Source organism: Rhinichthys klamathensis, unplaced genomic scaffold, assembly GCF_029890125.1.
Source record: "Rhinichthys klamathensis goyatoka isolate OS25496 unplaced genomic scaffold, OSU_Roscu_1.1 h1tg000436l_1, whole genome shotgun sequence".
Lineage (NCBI taxonomy): Eukaryota > Metazoa > Chordata > Actinopteri > Cypriniformes > Leuciscidae > Rhinichthys > Rhinichthys klamathensis.
This window is the reverse complement of record NW_026606932.1, coordinates 257,665-277,575: the sequence shown is the minus strand read 5'-3', so window position 1 is coordinate 277,575 and position 19,911 is coordinate 257,665. Positions and strand designations below refer to the sequence as shown.

Sequence of the window (19,911 nt, the reverse complement as noted above, 5' to 3'; positions counted from 1 at the left end):
ACAGTTGACGGCACTCATTGACTTCCATAGTAGGAAAAAAATCAGCTGTCTGGTTACCAACATTCTTTAAAATATCTTCTTTTATGTTCAACGGAAGAAAGAAACTCATACAGGTTTGGAACAACATGTAAATGAAAATACATTTTGATAAAACTATCCCTTCAACCATCTTTGCAGTCTAAAAAAAGTTACAAGAAAGTAGACCAATAGCAATTCAATATTGCTATGACATCATCACAGTCGCTTTGCCTCACAAGCAATAACAATAAAATGATAAAAAATACAATGAAAATGAATCTTACTTGTGGGAGTGGCTTGGCTTGATGTGACAGCAGTGTATTCTGGTGTGATAGGTGGAGGTGGGGGTGGAGGGGGCGGGGCTGGAGAAGTTCCAGGGGGCGGGGCCAATAACTGGGTGGGCTCTGGTGGAGGAGGGGGTGGAGGCGGCGGAGGGGGCGGAGCCTCAAGCCTAAAATGAGAGTCTTAAAAAAAAAGTATTAAAAAAATGTTTAGACTATGAAGGAAAACATAGGGGTCACATTATACATATTTATTATTTTTAATGAATATGAATAATATAAAAATATGCACAATAATATAACACATAAATATTATTATTATTATTTTTCTTATAATATAACCTCTTTAAGTTTAAAATCTGTTATAAAAGAATGTTAATAATGATCCCACCGGATCCACTAGATTCATCATGCTCTGTGCCAAACGAGGGAAGTTCAGGGATGCTGTTGCTGGCAGGAACGGATGGTGCGAATCCTGGCCCGAGGTCAGCGCTGTACATGAGGTCATCAGCGATGCCGGGTAGGTCAGGCAGGTAAGACGGCACATCGATCTCCGGCACTTGCCCCAGGTCTGGCACATAGAAATAATTCTCTGCGGTCTGAGAAGAAAGTGTGAAAGAGACATCAGCTAAGCTTGCATCCTGTTGTCAGTTTATTGCCTTAGTATAGGTGTGACTGAACAGCTCACCTGTCTTTCTAGCTGCTCTCTCTTGGTGATCGACAGCGGTGCATCAAACGGTTTATCTTCCTTTTCCGTCTCTAACGTGGTGTGTGTTTTCGTTACAGCGCCCGCCAGAGGGTCAAGAAACACATATTTCTTATAGCTGAAAATACACAAACACACATAGCGATGATTATATGAGCGGTAATAAGGTTGCATCGCCTGTGCAGCATTCAGTCAATATGTGTAGGTGTGTGTGTACTCACAGGTTCTCCGTTGTGTTGAACAGCAATAAGGAGCTGACTGAGTTGACATTCCTCGGCAGACTTCCCAAACCCTCCTCAGTCTCATCCTCAGAGTGCTTCTTAGTGTTTACGCACACTGGCAAATACATCAACTTCTCCTATGAAACACATTTGTTTGTCATTTCATGAATCATTTTAGCATCAATTTGTGTTGAGAGTTTTACACTGTAATTTGACATTACAAACCTAGCGCTCAAGGTCGTGAAACTACAAGGAGCTTCTTAAAAAGAGAATTTAATGCTGAAACAAATCTATAATTTTTCATTTAACAACTGTTACGTGCTTGTGTGGTTGATTATTGCCTACACAAGAGAACTGTCCAATGGTATTTTTAACTCGATGTATACAAATTTTATTTTAAAAAAAACAATTGGAAAATATTTTTTTTTAAATGCAATTTAAAATCTGTATTTCAAAATTATTTTTAATTTAATATTTTATTGATTTATTTAATTACATTTAGAACATTAATTAAATAAAGTTTAAAATATTTCCATTTGTATTTTAATTTAAAAAGTAATTGAATCATTTATTATTTTAACTACATTTTAAAACAAATTAAAACAAGGTCCTTGCACACTGAGTCCGAAATTTTACTTGTAAGTGTCGTAAAAATCATGGCAACAGAGTTGATATAGTAATATTATAATATCAATTCTGTTTAATAAAAAAATAAATCACTTTTTAAATGTACAAATGAATATTCAATTCATGTTTTAAAATGTAGTTAAATAAAACAATCAAATATAAATAAATAGATTAAAGAGAGTTCCCTTTCTCTCTTTATGTAAGATTTTTGTTGTTGTTGAAAACTCAATTAAATTATACAAGGGAAATAATTATGAACTGCAGACTTTAAGTCTTTACAATAATGCATTACAATCTAAAAGTATATAAAAATAAATAAAGCAAAATGCTAGCTTATATCCATTAATTTCCACATATTTAAAAAAATATATGATCCATTTACTCTGCAAAGTGAGCATGACAGGAAGTCATTGTCATGTTTGTCAAATGTTTTTCACCTGTAAGGACTTGTCATCCAGTGGGCGGAGTTTGCTCTGAACTTTAAAGCGAGGCCGCTTTTGGGACGCGGGATCAACTGCACCCATAAAGATGGAAGAATAATCCTGCAGTTTTTCTGGAGCGGGGTATTTGGCACTGGAGAACACCTGCACAAACACATCAAACATATAACCACTCAGACCTTTAAAGTGCCCCTATTATGCTTTTTCAAATATTACCTTTCATGCAGTGTGTAATAAGGCTCTTTGTGAATGTAAAATGTAAAGTTTTAAAGATCAAAGTGCACGACAGATAAAGTTTTTTATTATAATAATGCAGTAAATGTGCTTAATTGTCATAAAAATAATATCACAGAGCAAAAATAAAACTTAATTATTCTAAAATAAGCTTTATTTATTTGTTATATATAAACAATGTTTTTGTTGTTTTTGCAAAATAGGTTTTGTCATTTTTTACTGTTTTAACCATTTGTCCGGGTTCTGTCACTTCGGTCTGTTTATTCTTGGTTTGGTGACGGAGCTCTGGCACTCCTATTGTCTTGTCATTGTGAGCATGTTGTCATGTTTGTTTCTATCTGCCATGTGCTCTCCTGTTTATTGTCTTAACCAGCCCCACCTGTTACCTGATTATAGGTTCAGTTGCCCCACCTCCTTGTTCGCTCCCCTATTTATTCTCCCCTTGTCATTCACACCCATCAGTATGAGCCATTTGGTTCACCCCTTTACAGACACAGATAGAGTTGACTGCATCGGAGGCACAGTCACAATGTAAATGCGTCTGACTAAAGATGACTGAAAATACACGTAATCTTTCAGCACTTTTTTCTCTTTCTCCTTTTTGTTCGCTGAGGTGGAGCTGTGATGAAATATTGTTCTTGTAAATACTTTTTAGCATTTCAGTAATAAAAGTGTACATCGTACGTACGGTGCTCGGCAGAGATCAAAAAGGATTTAAACAGTGAATTTTGAAGTGATCTCATCTTGTAAACTCAGAGATGTGGATTCGGACGGCAATTAAATCACCACACGACCTTGGTGTTTGTCAAAACAACAGATTTTTACCCGGGTGGTGGGAGAAAAACACTGACATTCTGGATTCGGATGGCAATAAAATCACAGACTAACCCCTGTAAATGTTGAAAATACCTTACGACCCCATGAGAAACAATTACCGTCCGAATGGGGCTATACACTCCATGTGTGGTATCCTGTTGCCAGCCTTGTTGTGTCCTGCCCTGCTCAGAGCCTTGCCATGTCCTGCACCCAGCCGTGTTCTCAAGCCCTACTCTACCTGCCGTGGTGGATGCCTTTTGTGTTTTTTCCTCTAAGGGGTAGTTTTAGTCTGTCTTTGGTTTCATTTTCTAAATAAAGAACACTGAATTGCATCTCTGCATTTGGGTCCTAACTTCCTACACCAACGCTGACACCATTAGCCTACATGTATTCATATTCGCATGCTGCTCCAGACAGTTCTTGCAGAATACGTTTATCTTCTACACTGTGTGACTGACTGTCAGATTTTCTGTGATTCTGAATCATCTGCATCACCTTTGTGGCTTTCTTGCTTCCTTTGATCTTCTGGACTCTGGCCTGAGCCAATTTGATCCGGTCTGTGACGGTCTGAAGGTGTGCACGGTTTTTCTCCACGCTCTGAGACACCCTGTCAAAGCCAAACCAAGTTAAAAAAATGTCTGCAGAATACAGGTGGACATATTTAGATCAAAACTTCGCCAAAGTGTAACCTGAAATTCAATTCTGAACTAATTTGTTGTTGATTGCAACTGTTTTGCAATGAATCCACTTTAAACCAGTTAGGTTGGACTGATATTTAACTATTTGTACGTTCAACACTGATAATTTTACTATAGCCTTGTCAACGAATTAAATATATTCTGTTTATCAAGTATTGAAGGAGTGAAATATATGTAAATACTGCATTAAGAATAAATTTAGCAATATTTTATCTTTAATTTGCTATAAGCGGTAAGGTACAAGTGCATTGTTAATTAATAAAACAGTATATATGTTATATAAATATAAACAGTACACACTACTGTTTTAAAGTTTGGAATGTTTTTTAAAGAAATTATATTTATCAAGCATGATATAAAAAAAAACAATTTTATAATGTTGTTTTATAATGTTATAGGTTTATAATTTAAAGGATTTCTATTTTTAAATAAATGCTGTTCTTTTGAACTTTCTATTATTCAAAGAAAAAATATATTGTTTCCACGAAAATATAAATGTTTAATTTTAAATAGTAATATTTCAATTTTACTATTTTAACTGTATTTTTGATCAGATTAATGCAGCCTCAGTGAACAAAGTATACTTTTAAAAAAGGTTATAATAGTAATTATATATATATATATATATATATATATATATATATATATATATATACACTCACCGACCACTTTATTAGGTACACCTGTCCAACTGCTCGTTAACACTTAATTTCTAAGCAGCCAATCACATGGCGGCAACTCAGTGCATTTAGGCATGTAGACATGGTCAAGACAATCTCCTGCAGTTCAAACCGAGCATCAGTATGGGGAAGAAAGTTGATTTGAGTGACTTTGAACGTGTCATGATTGTTGGTGCCAGAAGGGCTGGTCTGAGTATTTCAGAAACTGCTAATCTACTGGGATTTTCACGCACAACCATCTCTAGGGTTTACAGAGAATGGTCCGAAAAAGAAAAAACATCCAGTGAGCGGCAGTTCTGTGGGCGGAAATGCCTTGTTGATGCCAGAGGTCAGAGGAGAATGGCCAGACTGGTTCGAGCTGATAGAAGGGCAACAGTGACTGAAATAACCACTCGTTACAACCGAGGTATGCAGCAAAGCATTTGTGAAGCCACAACACGCACAACCTTGAGGCGGATGGGCTACAACAGCAGAAAACTCCACCGGGTACCACTCATCTCCACTACAAATAGGAAAAAGAGGCTACAATTTGCAAGAGCTCACCAAAATTGAACAGTTGAAGACTGGAAAAATGTTGCCTGGTCTGATGAGTCTCGATTTCTGTTGAGACATTCAGATGTTAGAGTCAGAATTTGGCGTAAACAGAATGAGAACATGGAACCATCATGCCTTGTTACCACTGTGCAGGCTGGTGGTGGTGGTGTAATGGTGTGGGGGATGTTTTCCTGGCACACTTTAGGCCCCTTAGTGCCAATTGGGCATCGTTTAAATGCCACGGCCTACCTGAGCATTGTTTCTGACCATGTCCATCCCTTTATGGCCACCATGTACCCATCCTCTGATGGCTACTTCCACCATGTCACAAAGCTCTAATCATTTCAAATTGGTTTCTTGAACATGACAATGAGTTCACTGTACTAAAATGGCCTCCACAGTCACCAGATCTCAACCCAATAGAGCATCTTTGGGATGTGGTGGAACGGGAGATTCGCATCATGGATGTGCAGCCGACAAATCTGCGGCAACTGTGTGATGCCATCATGTCAATATGGACCAAACTCCCTGAGGAATGCTTCCAGCACCTTGTTGAATCTATGCCACGAAGAATTGAGGCAGTTCTGAAGGCAAAAGGGGGTCCAACCCGTTACTAGCATGGGGTACCTAATAAAGTGGCCGGTGAGTGTACACACTCACCTAAAGGATTATTAGGAACACCATACTAATACTGTGTTTGACCCCCTTTCGCCTTCAGAACTGCCTTAATTCTACGTGGCATTGATTCAACAAGGTGCTGAAAGCATTCTTTAGAAATGTTGGCCCATACTGATAGGATAGCATCTTGCAGTAGATGGAGATTTGTGGGATGCACATCCAGGGCACGAAGCTCCCGTTCCACCACATCCCAAAGATGCTCTATTGGGTTGAGATCTGGTGACTGTGGGGGCCATTTTAGTACAGTGAACTCATTGTCATGTTCAAGAAACCAATTTGAAATGATTCGAGCTTTGTGACACGGTGCATTATCCTGCTGGAAGTAGCCATCAGAGGATGGGTACATGGTGGCCATAAAGGGATGGACATGGTCAGAAACAATGCTCAGGTAGGCCGTGGCATTTAAACGATGCCCAATTGGCACTAAGGGGCCTAAAGTGTGCCAAGAAAACATCCCCCACACCATTACACCACCACCACCAGCCTGCACAGTGGTAACAAGGCATGATGGATCCATGTTCTCATTCTGTTTACGCCAAATTCTGACTCTACGATCTGAATGTCTCAACAGAAATCGAGACTCATCAGACCAGGCAACATTTTTCCAGTCTTCAACTGTCCAATTTTGGTGAGCTCTTGCAAATTGTAACCTCTTTTTCCTATTTGTAGTGGAGATGAGTGGTACCCGGTGGGGTCTTCTGCTGTTGTAGCCCATCCGCCTCAAGGTTGTGCGTGTTGTGGCTTCACAAATGCTTTGCTGCATACCTCAGTTGTAACGAGTGGTTATTTCAGTCCAAGTTGCTCTTCTATCAGCTTGAATCAGTCGGCCCATTCTCCTCTGACCTCTAGCATCAACAAGGCATTTTCGCCCACAGGACTGCCGCATACTGGATGTTTTTCCCTTTTCACACCATTCTTTGTAAACCCTAGAAATGGTTTTGCGTGAAAATCCCAGTAACTGAGCAGATTGTGAAATATTCAGACCGGCCCGTCTGGCACCAACAACCATGCCACGCTCAAAATTGCTTAAAATCACCTTTCTTTCCCATTCTGACATTCAGTTTGGAGTTCAGGAGATTGCCTTGACCAGGACCACACCCCTTGATAGATTAGTTGATAATTGCATTAATGAGAAATTGAACAGGTGTTCCTAATAATCCTTTAGGTGAGTGTATATAATATATATATATATTTATATATATATATATATATATATATATATATATATACACACACACACATATATATATAATAATGTATATACATATATTTAAATATATATATATATATATACACACATATTATATAAACAAAAACTTTTATGTTAGATGCAATTAATCGATTTACTGGCCTTTATATATAAGCATTGGTCACTGAAAAATCTTAGTTCACAGTCTATCTTAAATTCACATAAAAATTCAACAACCAGGATGAATGCGAAACTTTGCTGCAAACTTCTCCAAACAACAGTTTGAATGACAAGCCAAGCAAACGGTGCACTGCAGCATGCTATTGCTATGCAGACAAAACAGCACCTATACTCTGACCTTCTGGCTCTATGACAATGCCATCTGTCTTGGCCTTTTTATCAGTGAGTGATCAGTGATCGTACAGTGTTTTAATTGAAACAATAGAGCGACTGCTAATATTTTTTAATTTGTCTTTTTTACAGTGTTTAACTATATTATTGTTTGTATTTGTGTTGTTGATGTGTGATGTGTCTTATGTTACAGTGTCAAAGAAAGATTTCCGCTCTGTGAAAACAGACTGGAAAATAAAGTTCAATCAATTCTTTCTACACTTGTCTACACTTCTTCTGTGGACAAACATCACAAATGGAAAAAAGATCCCTTGATTGCATAAGGTAGCTACAGTACACCAGCCTGAAAACAAACAAAATGGACTGGGAATGTGAGCATAATTGTGCATGTGTACACAGTCCTATCATCACTACTAAGTGTGCTCTTCTGTAGCCTATGGCACTACATGCTGTCTGAAAAGACCCTCCATTAGAAAAGGAGGGAAAATGACAGAAGAATGACTAAAAGAGAGGGGGGAAGGAGAGGCTTAATGGAGCTGACCTAGAAACGCACTGCTTCACCACACACACACAAATATGTTCCCTGGACCCCTACGTGCCATGTTGTCATGGTAACGCTGTGGATGGTTTTCCAGCCTGTTCAGCTGGAATTAGCATATTTGAGCACTCACTCCCTCACAACTGCGTCTCATGCAAAACACACACCTTTCATTGTATTTCTCTCCTTTGTTATTTTCACAGTCTAAACACACATTCAATAGCCAGGCGCAACAATAAGGATGGTCCAGGGCCAGTGTGAGGGAGTTTTGGGCCCGTTGACGGAGCTGTCACTTACTTTATAGGACCAATGCTGTGTTTTCACTACAGCTTATGTTTGTTGATCATGTACATGTGTTTCTACGCCTTACACTCATAAACATTTGAAATGTTGTTCCTTCTAGAGTTATCTAGCTGGTCAACATACAAGATTTTGATGAACCCGTTCCAACAAAACTGTATGAAGTGATTGTTTTCATGAAGTTAAATTTGTTGCACTACCATTCAAAAGTTTGGGGTCCATAAGATTTAAAAAAAAAAAAAGCTTTTAAAGGAAGTCTCTTATGCTCACCAAGGCTGCATGCATTTGATTTATTAAAAAAATACAGTAAAAACAGTCATAATGTGAAATATTAAAATAATTGTAATAATATTTCACAATACTGTGATGCAAAGCTGAATTTTCAGCATCACTACTTCAGTCATCAAGTGTCACATGATCCTTCAGAAATCATTCTAATATGCTGATCTGATGCTCAAGAAACATGTATTATTATTACCAATGTTGAAAACAGTTGCGCTGCTTCATATTTTTGTGGAAACCATGATACATTTTTTTCTCATGATTCTTTGAATAGAAAGAAATTTTCTGTAACAAATGTTTTTACTGTCACTTTTGATCAGTTTAATGCATAATTGATTAATAAAAGTATTATTTCTTTAAAAAACGGTAGTGTATATAATGTCCAGCTATTAAAAATTAACTAATAAATTATTTATAGTAATTTTTTGTAAAGAACTTAAAATTATATGAAAAATATATTTTTGTCATGTAAAATATGTTGCTAAAATAAATGTATTTTTAGCAACATATTTTATATGAGGCAAAACATATTTTGGTAACACTTTAGTTCAGGGTCCAATTCTCACTATTAAAGCAACACCAAGTAACTTTTCCTCTGCGATCGCCCTACAGGTTGGAAGAGGAATTGTCCATTACCGCTGTCGTAAATAATTTAGCCTACCGCAGCCTACTGTCGCACGCACGCTCGTTGTTTATCCAGCACCGGCTTTGGAATGAACGATGTCCACAGACAAGGTAGAGTATGTTGCATGATTTCATGAAAGTATGATGTATTGCGACATCAGAAACGAAGAAAAACAAAATAATGAGTATTGTAACGCTTGACGTAAAGCAAGTCAAATTTGTAGTTTTCTTATGTCTCATTAGAACTACAGAAACGCGACCCGATCTGGCAATCTTTCATAGCGTGGTTATAGCAGATATAGGACCGCAAAGCGAATCCAGAAGTGCCTTTCACCCTGTTACGACTAAATGAACCACTGAAACGATTTTGGAAACATTATTTTAAGGTAAAAAATCTTACTTAGTATTGCTTTAACTAGTTGCTTATTAGCCAGTATATTACTAGTATATTGGCTGTTTATTATTACTTATAAAGCACATATTAATGCCTTATTCTGCATGACCATATTCCACATCCCTTAATCCTAACCAATACCTAAACTTAACAACTACCTTACTATTAATAAGCAGTAATTAGGAGTTTATTTTTGGCAAAAGTCGCAGTTAATAGTTAGTTAATAGTGATAATTGGACCCTAAACTAAAGTGTGACCAATTTTTTTCAGAAAATCTATACTTATTTTTTGTAGCTGTGCCAATGAAAATGTTATTAACTTGTGCGCAAAACTGGAACATAGTGAAGGGTTGGTCAAAATCCCTTGCCTCTTCAAATACATATATAATCATATATCATTTTGAATGGTTATATACTTCCTTTATAAAAATCAATAATCAAATATATTCATTATCACATAATAATTTTTATATTCTTGTGCCTGTGAAATTATATTTTCTTAAATGCATGGATGCAAGTAACCAGTTTCTTTTAGGTGCCTTCCAATCTTACTTTGAGATTGCACATAGTACACGCAGGACACGAAGGCCACGTAACCCACAAGGCCGTTTGTCTCTTTCTCTGGGATCAGTAGAAAGGTTAGAGGGTCCTAAAGGCAGCGTGGGCACATATGATTCTTCGCTGGAAAGATGGTCAAGCTATATTGAGCGTTACTATCAAACTTTAATTGTTGTATTAAAATGTATTCTTTCCAGTATATTTCCTTCCTTGGGAGTAAATGCCAGTGATCTGTTTTTCTCCCAAACGAGTGAATGTTTTAGCATTATGTTTTGGTATACTTAACTGATAATAAGGAGCTCAGACTCTCTTCAGCCTTGATGGGAGCTGTTATTTGCTAGTGTCTGTTATTTGTGTGTGTGTGCGTATGACATTCTATGTAGGTTCTGGACGGTCGGACCAGACACCCCGGCGCCCTTCTCTAACCTGCGAGGCCACCACAGGCCTAAATCCAATGAGTGGACGACAACTATCTTACTAATGGCGATAGGCACCCCTATCTCCTCACATGTGTTAAATTGTTTAGGCTCTTAATGTTTCTTAGCCAATGAGAATCATTCAACCTGTAAGCAATGACGTAGCTTAGACCTTGGAAATGGTATAACTGCTGTGATCTTTGTAACTGTAAGCGAGGCGGCCTACGAACTCCTGTGTGAGTCTTGAAGCTGACTTCTGCTGATGAAAATGCAAACTATCTTCAGTAAAACTTTTCTTTAATTTTTTATAATTCTGACTCCGGGTCTTCATTCTTCATATCTGGTTCTGGGTCTTTGACTGTATACCCCTTACAGTTATGGTGGAGGATGCGCTGGCAATTATTCTCGGTGACACCCCTGGCAAATCAACAAACAAGGTAGTAAGCTTTTGTTAATTGTTAGGGCTGTCTGACTGGAAGAGATTTTGAAGGAGAGCGGGAGAGCTTCACTCCGATGAGGCGAGTGAAGCTTCACTCCGATGAGGCGAGTGAAGGAGTAAGTTAATTATACTGCTGACAGTATAAGAAGTCGCTGAGAGCGTCGTTAAGGGTAACGGCAGCAGACAGCGCAAGCGAAGCGTGCTCTGTGGGGGCCCCGCTGGGCATTACTGGTGTAGCACCACCCCAGCAGAGCACGTCCCTGGGCTAGAGGTCCAGTGGCACCGTAAACCTGCTCAATCTCTTCCATCTCAGATAGGGGATCCCCGAACTTAGTGAAGTGAATCAGGCAGTTAGGGATACTAACAATAACAGGGTTGTTTGCCAGGGATGCATCAGGAACGATTCCGAGAGAAAAATTTAAAAAGTTGTGACCCAAATTGGCATGGACCAGTATATGTAACTGTGATTTTGGAGTATACTTTGCAGTTTCATCACGCAGAAGCCAAGCTGTGTTGTTCAAAGATCGCCGCCTCCATTTCTGCAATAACTTCAGGTGAGTATGAACCATGATTAAGATATGGCAGAAAAATGTAATAACTTAATCAGTAACCTGAAGAGTCCTGAAACAAATAGTGAGACAGGAAAAGCAAACGCTGTAAGCAGCTGTGCTCTAAAGCCCTCACTTCAAAGAAATTAGCAGAAATGATTAAGTAAATGGTAGTCAGGATTTTGATTCTGATTGGAAATTTAAACAACTTGACTGGCTACAAACAAACAAAGAAACTGAAAAATTAAAATGTTTAGCCTCGTATTGCTTACGATGATTACAAGAAGCAAGAAATTCTGGGTCAGGGATAATTTCCCTCGACAAGCGACTAAAGTTAAACAGACACTTTGTGAAAACAATATTTTGCAGCTTATGAAAATTAATGTTCTGCCAATAATAATGATGAAGATTATGATTGGGTTATTATGATTAAATCAGCCACTGGTGGACTGTAAAAGAATACAGAGAACTGCTTAATCAGTAGCTCTGTTTGCATTCCTGAATGGGACACACTGCTTCAAGGGCGTGCAGTAAGTTGGAGCCGTTGAGGCTGACACATGAACCCACCAGATGACAGAGAGTGTTTTAATGGTGGTCATCAGGACCATTTAATACGTAACTCTAAATTCCCACCGAGAAGGTGTTTAAAAATGTGATAAAATGACAACACATTTCTGGTAATAATGTGAGTTTGAAAGTAGATCAGTGTTTAAATGACGATATTAAAGTTGTCGTCTGAGAAAGAACAAGAGATAAAACAAGGTCAAAAGATTGAAGTCTTAAAGTGAATCCTTTTGAAGAAAAGATCTATAATACTAATTTTTAGTGAATTGATGAATACAGGTTGATGTAAAATTAATGACTCCAACAAATGTGAGTTGCAAAATATATCAAAGTAACTTAAAGGATGATTGTGTTGTAATTAAACATTTTAAAAAGGTTTTAGATGATATAGAGAGACTAATCTCACAGATGATTTACAATAACTGCAAAAGTATCACAAGCAGAGAGTGCTTGCCTCGTCAAACTTAGTGTGAATCCTAATTGGAGATTGATAAACTCCAAGAGAAAACTGAAGTCAAATATTAAACTATGGTTGAGAACTTGACAATTAAAATTGAGATTGAGAAATGTGAAACGTTATTGAGAACTAGAATAATTATTTTTATGTAAAACAAATAAGCAGAAGCCGTACTGAATTAACAGTTGCTAAATGCTGATTAAACAAACAGCTTGAAAAGTTGACCATGAAAGAACTAGAAGCTGATGTTTAGTTTTCAAAAGATAAGTTTGTTATGGGCTGTAATGAAACAGTTTGCTTATCTGAATCTGATGTGTGCTGTGGCTGAAACTGCCAGTGCAACAGACTCAATCTGAGTGGAAATTTGTAATGCCTAAATTTCCTGATGTGTGTGCAAAAGACAAATATAAATAATATGTTTATTTGAAACCGTATGTAATTTCTGGCAAAGATGCCTTAAGCTGGGATAGAGTTAAAAGATGGTAGATAAAGTTAGACGTTCAGAGTGCAGTGTACCAGTCCCTCCCTCATTCAATGTCTCTCTCTCAGTCAATGTCAGCTAAAAGCTGTTACCTGAGTCGGTGTCATAAGTGATAATAAGCTATTTGTAGTGACATCTTTGATTAGGTTATTTTAGGACCCGTAACTTCTTTGTCTGATCTTAGTCCCCACCATGAAACGGGGGAGGGGCCGACGGAAATGTACACTGAATGTACGGTTGTGATCTAAAATTCACTGAGTATAATCCAAGTAGCTAGGTTGCTGCTTTTAAGATAGTTAATGGATTTAAGTGATTAAATACTGTTGTTCTGACCTGTCTCCCTATGTGAACACTATTAGGCAATCCGAATGGCTCTGGTGACTCTTGAACGTGCCTTTCCTAAGCTCTAGAAAACAGCTGAGTTCTGTTGAAGCAAACAGCCTGTGATGGGAAAGAGCGGTCACCAGTGGGCACGAGTGGCTACTCAATGACAGGTAAGACCTTCTATTGGCCAGACAGGGGGCAACCTAAGCCAGAGTGGATCACGTAAAGTCACTGGGCATCTCAAGATGGAGGTGTTTATGTGAGAAAGGTATGAGAGTGGAGCGGATGACTGTGAGGCCAGCAGCATCCTTTATCGTTAGGGCGGATGAGCTGTGAGGAGTTACAGGCAGTCTGACCCAGAAACGTGATGTTCCTCTAATACCAATCACCAGAAACCGCATTCATTGTATGGCTTGTTTTTTTTTTATTGTTACAAGCGTCTGCAAATATGCCAGGGGAAAACACCCTGATGGAGATTATAGATAAAGGGCTAACAGGAGTGGGCTTTCAAGAGCCAGCTGAGGCCATGAAGTGATTCCCATTAGTTGTTGTGGAGACAGTAGCAAAACTTTTTATGTACTGGTTTGCCTTATGGGCAAGGAAAATCATAGTGTTGATTTTGAACTAATAGGTCTATGACATAGTTTTAACTCCTGAAGGTCGTTAGACATGGTGGTGGCTAAAGAGGAAGACAGCTTTTGATTTAAGAAAAGTCTGGATAACAAAGTTGAATGGTCAAAGATTATTGTAACGAATTTAATATTACATTTTATATAAGTTACAGTCTTAGAAATTTATTTATAGTGAGAGAGACTGCTTGAGCGGAGGAAGGGATGGTAACTGTGTCTGTCTTTCCATTATTGGCCTGCTAGAGCAAGCTGAAGCAAAATAATGATAATGAAACAAAACAACCCAGCTGACCTTGTTAAATTCTAATGAATAATGAACAAGACATGCTTTGAAACTGGTTGGGAGACCATGTAAAATTAGGTAGAAGCTACCGGAAAATGGGAAGTTTAAAATCTTATTTAAAATTTAAATCTTTTAGCAATAATATAAAGAAAAATGAACATTGAAAATGAACAGTTAACATATGTGTGTCTAGTATGAGTGCGTATGATGGTGACAGCACTTTATGTCTTGTATGTATTAGTTTGGGGTACTATTATTTCCTGATTTTGAGGATATTGTGTCATTAACCTCTGGAATTAGTGTTTTATCATTACAGATGGGTTAAGTGAAATGACCAACTTTAAAAAAGTTGATAATTCTAAGACAATCTGATGAAAAGACAATGCAGAACATGGGACGAGCTTTAATTGGAGTGGTTTTCCAGCTCTGTCTGCTATTGGTAATTATGAATGCTTTCGTCATTTATGATATTGAACTGAATTACTCTCTGGATTAGTATTTTATATAAATTGGAATTGTAAAGAAGATTGCCGTCCATTATGGGGTAAAACTCTTGTCTAAATTCAACTGAGGGTCTAAATTTAAATAGACAACTAGGTGGGATCATAAGGATAAACGTAGGAAAAAAAAAAATATATATATAGACTTGACGGCAGAGAGACAAAGTGACACATTGGCTAAGTCACTATCCAAATTATCCAGAGTGAGCTCCCTCATTTTTATTGAAAGGCCGGAGGGCGAACAAAGAAGGAGTGAATATAACTTCTAAAAAGAAAAGGTTTTATTTCTCAATCCCTTAAATGTATGTATGACATTAGATGTCTAAGAAAACTACAATTTAATAAAGGTAAAAAGAGAAAGCAGCTATATGGCTGTGGGCTGGGATCTGAGTAACATAATATTTTGGTTTCTGTAAAACTGTAAAGATAAGTGGAACTGAGACAAATACTGTGAGAAGTAGTTATAATGAAAAATAAAGTTGAAGTTAATGATAAGAAAACAAGAGTATTGAAGAATTAATAAAATACCATGATTCCCCTAACGAGGGAACTTTAAGTGTCACTAGGCTGACAGTGGTGAGAGACTCGGATGCAGAAGGAACTGGCATGTAGGGCAAGATGGAAGAAATATAGTAGAAGAAAATGTATGTTATGAAAATACAATTTCTGATAGGATTTATGGAAGTCAAATTAAGTTTAAATGGTATGAAAAAGGTTAGGGTTAGACATTGTATGATTGACAGGGATTCAAGTGATATAAGGATAAGGAATGAACAAAAGCTTTATTAAGCAGAATGGGGAACGATCCTATATTTTAGTGGTAAAATAATGACTGAAATGATGATGTGAATTTGTTTTATTTTATTTCTATTTTTTGAAACAAACAAAAAAGGGTATAAGATGTTATACAATTAAAATGGTACATGCTATGTGACTGTAAACTGAAGGATGATTTCAGTAAAGACTTAAAGGGCTTACATCGATTATTATGGGTCTTAATTATTAATATTTTATTGTTTGTTGTTTATTTTTAGTTAGACAACCATTGTGTTTTAAACCTAAAGGGTCTATAAAAGGGGTAGTGAAAATAATGGATTAACCATCCAACTTTGTTTATAATAAATGGATTTGGAAATCATAATTTTATAAATAAATAAAAAACTAGTGCATATATTCTGGTATTCATGATTATAGACAATGTCTTTATTTAGGATCTGAGTAGTGACTGTGGATCTAGCCCATGCTAGTAGGAATACAGCAATAGTGCTTGCTTATTTAGCCTGGCTTCCAAAGAAAAAATATGTACTTGTTTCGTAATCAGTTATGTGTTTTATAAAAATTTTAACCTGACTGATAAACTGAGGAAGAATGACATTGATGTCCTGTTGTGAGTGGAAGGTGGGAGAGCCTCTTAATGGGGACTGGAATTTTTAGTATCCAGCATGTCCATGACGAGGTGAAGAGACAAGTGTGACCCGGCAGGGGAGCATGCGTCACCACTCCTCCCTTCCGTAGTGACCTCACTGGTTAGACCAGACGTGGCGGTATTGGACCCCACATTGGTCTAAAACGGGGGACTGAAGGGTTGGTCAAAATCCCTTGCCTCTTCAAATACATATATAATCATATATCATTTTGAATGGTTATATACTTCCTTTATAAAAATCAATAATCAAATATATTCATTATCACATAATAATTTTTATATTCTTGTGCCTGTGAAATTATATTTTCTTAAATGCATGGATGCAAGTAACCAGTTTCTTTTAGGTGCCTTCCAATCTTACTTTGAGATTGCACATAGTACACGCAGGACACGAAGGCCACGTAACCCACAAGGCCGTTTGTCTCTTTCTCTGGGATCAGTAGAAAGGTTAGAGGGTCCTAAAGGCAGCGTGGGCACATATGATTCTTCGCTGGAAAGATGGTCAAGCTATATTGAGCGTTACTATCAAACTTTAATTGTTGTATTAAAATGTATTCTTTCCAGTATATTTCCTTCCTTGGGAGTAAATGCCAGTGATCTGTTTTTCTCCCAAACGAGTGAATGTTTTAGCATTATGTTTTGGTATACTTAACTGATAATAAGGAGCTCAGACTCTCTTCAGCCTTGATGGGAGCTGTTATTTGCTAGTGTCTGTTATTTGTGTGTGTGTGCGTATGACATTCTATGTAGGTTCTGGACGGTCGGACCAGACACCCCGGCGCCCTTCTCTAACCTGCGAGGCCACCACAGGCCTAAATCCAATGAGTGGACGACAACTATCTTACTAATGGCGATAGGCACCCCTATCTCCTCACATGTGTTAAATTGTTTAGGCTCTTAATGTTTCTTAGCCAATGAGAATCATTCAACCTGTAAGCAATGACGTAGCTTAGACCTTGGAAATGGTATAACTGCTGTGATCTTTGTAACTGTAAGCGAGGCGGCCTACGAACTCCTGTGTGAGTCTTGAAGCTGACTTCTGCTGATGAAAATGCAAACTATCTTCAGTAAAACTTTTCTTTAATTTTTTATAATTCTGACTCCGGGTCTTCATTCTTCATATCTGGTTCTGGGTCTTTGACTGTATACCCCTTACAATAGCATAAAACATTTGCGCAAAATGCAGTTTCCATCCCATGTGTTCAAGAGAACAAAATCGTCCCTTCCTGGGAAATTTGCACAAAATATCTGTAATAAAAATTGAAGTTTCCACGGTGGCTCTTTTTTCGTACATCATAAAGTCCATTCCCCTAAAAACCAAAAAGATCCAAAAAATGTCATAAAGGCATCGTAAATCAAGCGGTCTAATCAAATCCAAGTCTTCTAAAGAGACATCACATAATGGCTTTATATGATGAACAGATTTACAAACGTGCATACTGATGTAAACACGGACATTCAACTGATAGTTGAGTTTTAGTGACATTACTACTAGGCCTGTAGCGGCGCGTCGATGACGTCGACGCTTCGACGTCAAAAATTCGTCGACGTCATATTTTTTTGTCGAAGCTTCTTTATTTATTTATTTATGTATTTATTTTTTTGCACCGTTCCCGGCGGTACAGCTCGCCACACACACGTGGGAGACCGAAACATTGCAGAATCGAGGACGAAACAGCAACCTCTTCACAGAATTCACAACAAAGCCATGCAAAAGTCCCAACAAAAGAAAAAGTCCTAAAAAAACCCAGCTCGCACTAAATCATCGAAGGTATGGGAATACTTCAAATTTAGTCCCAAACGTAAAGGTGTCGTTATTTGCGCTCTTTGTCAAATGGAGTTGACATCCCAAGTCTCCCGCATAGTGATAGCGGCTCCCTGATGACCGCAAATTAGTTAAAATCTCCCGGAATCTAGAGCTTGCGAGCTCCAAACCGTGTAGCGCGCGCAGCGAGGGAGAGAGCGAGAGACCTTGCGCGTGTGTGTGCAAATGTGCGTGTGTGCCTTATGAAGCGCATGTAAACCCCACCCCCGTCAACAAAACCGAAAAATCAGTCCGGATGTTTTTTATGAGCACTGAAAACATTAAAATGAGCACCACATCCAAGTGTGATAGGGCTCATTTGAGTAGCCTACCAAACATTTTACAGTGTAGATACTCTGTAAGAACCAGATCAAAATTGTTGTGCATTGAATGTGCACTCCTGCAATTTCCATGTTACAAAAAAGAATCGTTCAATTAGTCGTTAGATTAGTCGACTAATCGATAAAATAATCGACAGACTAATCGTTTAAGTAATAATCGTTTACCCCAGCCCTAATTACTACATTAAAGTACTTTATATAACGTTGAATATAATGTATAATAATGCCATGGGGAATATTTGTGGGTCCTAATAATAATGAAATAATACTAATATTATTTTAATAATAATAATAAACTTTTGCTTTAAAATATTGTGATCGTAAAGTATCGTGATTTGTATCGAATCATGACATGAGTGTATCGCTGCACCCCTAACTGATGCGCATTTTGGGGTTTCCATCTAATGTTTTTTATGCAATATCCCAAAATGTGCATAAAAATCGGAGGATGGAAACATAGCTAATGTTGAAAAACTATGAAAAAACGTATTGTTGAGACCTGAATAGGCGACCCAAAAAGTAGCCTTCAATGTTTGCGTGTATCCTTGATCTTTTACATCTCTGATCTGCAGAAAAACACTCTGTACTACGACTGAATGTGTACAAATCTATGTTTACCTAGTAAAGATGTCTGTTGATATAGTTTCCAGGTACTGTAATGCATCAGTGATCTGATGGACAGCCTCTTCCCTCCTCAGGTCTGGCTGGATGAGAGGTACAGAGTACACCTGTCCCTCCAGGTAACGTTTCTGCGTCATCCTACACATACACACAGATACACCCCAATGAATCATTTAATCTGTGTTAAAAATGTCGCTGAACCACACTTTAACACATAAACTGTAAATATAGTGTTATATTTTGCCATGGCAGTAGCTAAATTGATATGTTGTGTTACAGGTATACACTGCATATTATAGGCTACTGAAGTTGGCACCCCACAATACTCTTTTTGTTGCAATGGACAATGGATGGAAATGCAAATTTAATATCCTCTGGGATTTGTGTTTTTCGCCCCCTTTCATCACAGTTACATGGGTCACGTATCTAGATCCAATCTAGAAGACTCTAATCTAGTACAGCAACATGAAACACTGATCCATCCTTAACAGGAACAAACCCAGAGGCTTAACCAAATGAAAGTCACATGATGACTCGGACACAGGTTTAGATAAAGTCTAACAAACAGTGTTATGCTGTATGTCGCAATACAAACCCCTTAATAAGAGTGTATAATAACAATATGACAATTATCTATTTGAAAAAATCAGCTGAATTTTACAATGATTCTCATTAACGTTAGATCTAACGTTACACAACGCAGTCTTCTTCCAGCTATCTCCGGTGGAAAAAACATAGCGGCAAGAAACTCAAAGGGATGCCTATAAGATGTCTATGAAATATTGCTATAAAAATAAATGCAAGTACAAGGGAACACTGTACCTGACCATTTATATATCAAAAGCACAAACGTTCAGAAGCTTGAATGCGCTCGGAGTCTGTCAGGATCAAAACTTCCGCACTCTCAGAT

General features: G+C 37.7%; 1 protein-coding gene across 1 annotated transcript in view; it reads right to left on the bottom strand.

Annotated features, from left to right (window-relative positions):
• The window catches only part of wash1 (WAS protein family homolog 1), a 22,901-nt gene extending 2,990 nt beyond the window's left edge, over window positions 1-19,911 (bottom strand). The window contains exons 1-8 of the mRNA XM_056235981.1: window positions 19,824-19,911; window positions 18,999-19,139; window positions 3,839-3,950; window positions 2,291-2,437; window positions 1,227-1,363; window positions 988-1,123; window positions 691-898; window positions 303-482 (exon numbers count right to left, since the gene is read on the bottom strand). Of these exons, the coding sequence (XP_056091956.1) occupies window positions 303-482; window positions 691-898; window positions 988-1,123; window positions 1,227-1,363; window positions 2,291-2,437; window positions 3,839-3,950; window positions 18,999-19,139; window positions 19,824-19,831 (1,069 nt within the window). The 5' untranslated portion in view covers window positions 19,832-19,911. The remainder of the gene's footprint in view (window positions 1-302; window positions 483-690; window positions 899-987; window positions 1,124-1,226; window positions 1,364-2,290; window positions 2,438-3,838; window positions 3,951-18,998; window positions 19,140-19,823) is intronic.